This window comes from Octopus bimaculoides, chromosome 26 (assembly GCF_001194135.2).
Source record: "Octopus bimaculoides isolate UCB-OBI-ISO-001 chromosome 26, ASM119413v2, whole genome shotgun sequence".
Taxonomy (NCBI): Eukaryota; Metazoa; Mollusca; class Cephalopoda; order Octopoda; family Octopodidae; genus Octopus; species Octopus bimaculoides.
The window spans coordinates 11,154,007-11,156,364 of record NC_069006.1 but is presented as its reverse complement, the minus strand read 5'-3'; the positions used below and the strand labels follow the sequence as shown (position 1 = coordinate 11,156,364).

General features: G+C 37.4%; 1 protein-coding gene across 1 annotated transcript in view; it reads left to right on the top strand.

The window, feature by feature from the left end:
• LOC106874849 (H(+)/Cl(-) exchange transporter 6) overlaps positions 1–2,358 on the top strand; it is a 65,542-nt gene that overhangs the window by 22,849 nt on the left and 40,335 nt on the right. Inside the window, exons 6-7 of the mRNA XM_052976906.1 lie at positions 950–1,066; positions 1,666–1,835. Of these exons, the coding sequence (XP_052832866.1) occupies positions 950–1,066; positions 1,666–1,835 (287 nt within the window). The remainder of the gene's footprint in view (positions 1–949; positions 1,067–1,665; positions 1,836–2,358) is intronic.

The window sequence follows — 2,358 nt, the reverse complement described above, 5'->3', positions numbered from 1 at the left end:
CATATATACATAATACAAAATGGGACAAGAATTTTGTCAGTGAACAGATCCCGGTCTCAAAGCGACGAAAATATTTTGGCAAATTAAATTTAAATGTTGAAGTGAATCTAATGGTTTTTGTGTGTTTCTTGAATGGCTTATAAACACCTTCCACGCTGCAATTGTTGTCTTTTTATTTTAGATTTGTCTTATTGACTTTCACGGTTGCTTTGTAACAGCATCTATGTATGTATTTATGCATGCATGATATTGACACTAAACACGTTGACTGCTCCATTGCATCATTCTAAACGTGTTTATAGCTTTAACCTAAACACATCAACTGTAACACTGTTGCTCCCCCAAACACATCAACTTCTACATGGTCCATCCTAAACACATCATCGTCGCCGACACTATTCCACTCTAAACACATTAACTGCTCCAGAGTATTTACTTGTGACATTATTTTATCCTAAACACCTCAACTCTGACTCTGCTCTAGCTAAACACAACAGCTATGATATTGTTCCCCATCTATGCATGTAATCTTAGACATTGTTCTATCATAAACACATCACATTCTTTGACCCTATTCTATTCAAGACACGTTACGTATTTCATAGTCCTTCTCTAAACATGTTTATTGTGGCACCGTTTCACCTAATCAGGTCGATTTCGACCGAAAGGGATGACATGTCTACCATTCAATCCACAGCTAAATACGTTGGCTATGACGGTGTCATCCCTCTAAACAGGTCAGCCCTGATACTGTCCAATCCTAAACACATCATCTTCGTTAACACTATTCCATTCTAAACACATTGACGGACCCATTGCTCCTCTCTAAACGTGTTTACTGTTGATGTTACATTTTTGCTGTCTAAACACAGCAACCGTCACAAAATTCCGTCCTAAACATGTTTATAATCACAATGTTCTATTCTAAACACGTTTATCATATTTTCAGTTCTTCTGTTCCATTGCGGCGACATTTTCTTTGAATTTCTTCCTGTCTGGTCTGGAATCCTCCAGTTCCTGGGGCTATTTCTACCGACCCGGTCTCATCAACTTTGGTCTGTTCAGAGTAGGTACCCGTATTGATATTGTCGTCATCACATCAAACCTAATCGCATTCCGCGCATTTAACGACGCTGTTGTACAGTGTTACTTCAAAATACTACACACACACACACACACACACACACACACACACACACACACACACACACACACACAGACACAGACACAGACACACACACACACACACACACACACACGCACACATACACATACACACAGACGCACTTATATACAGAGTGAAAAATATTTTCTAACCATGTTTACTGTGATACTGTTTCACCCTAAACATGCATACATACATACATACATACAAGCATATACATATGTATATACAAGTTCCTACATATATGTGTATATGTGTATATATACATACATCAACATACACACACAAGTGTATGCACGTAAGTATGTATAGCTATATATTTACATATACATACAGAGAGACGCACGCATATAACATGCACATATAAGCATATACATGATGTAAACGTATGTATGTGTGTATACATACATACATATATACACATACACACATATATATATATATATATATATATATATATATATATATATTTCGGGTTCCCTTTTATTTTCTTGCTGTAGTGTGCCAATAATGCAGGACCCGACTGTTACCTGTGGAATATTACAGACCTTCTTATATTCATACTGATGGCCATCATCGGAGGTTTTCTCGGGGCGACATTTAATTTCATCAACCAGCGACTGACCAAATACCGGATGGCTCACCTGAATAAGAAATCAATAGTCATCAGGTAGGTTTTCGTTTGATTTCAATGAACCGTAAAGTTACGTATAAGCAGCAACAAACACATACACATGTGTATGCACACACACACATACACATACACGTACACAAACAGAGGCTCGCGCATTCTTATAAACATACACACACACACACAGACACACATACACACACATACACACACAGACACACACATAGAGGCTCATGTATCCATATAAACGCTCACACATGCATATACTAGCAGACACTGATATAGAGAATCACATACACATACACACTCGGACATATAAACACACTCAAGCACACACTCACTGATGCACATACATACACACAGACATACACACATACATACACATACACAGATACATACATACACAGATACATACATACACACACATACATACACACACATACATACATGCACACATACATACGTGCACACACATACATACACACATACATACACACATACATACACACATACATACATGCATACATACACACATAATACATACACACATTCATACATACAT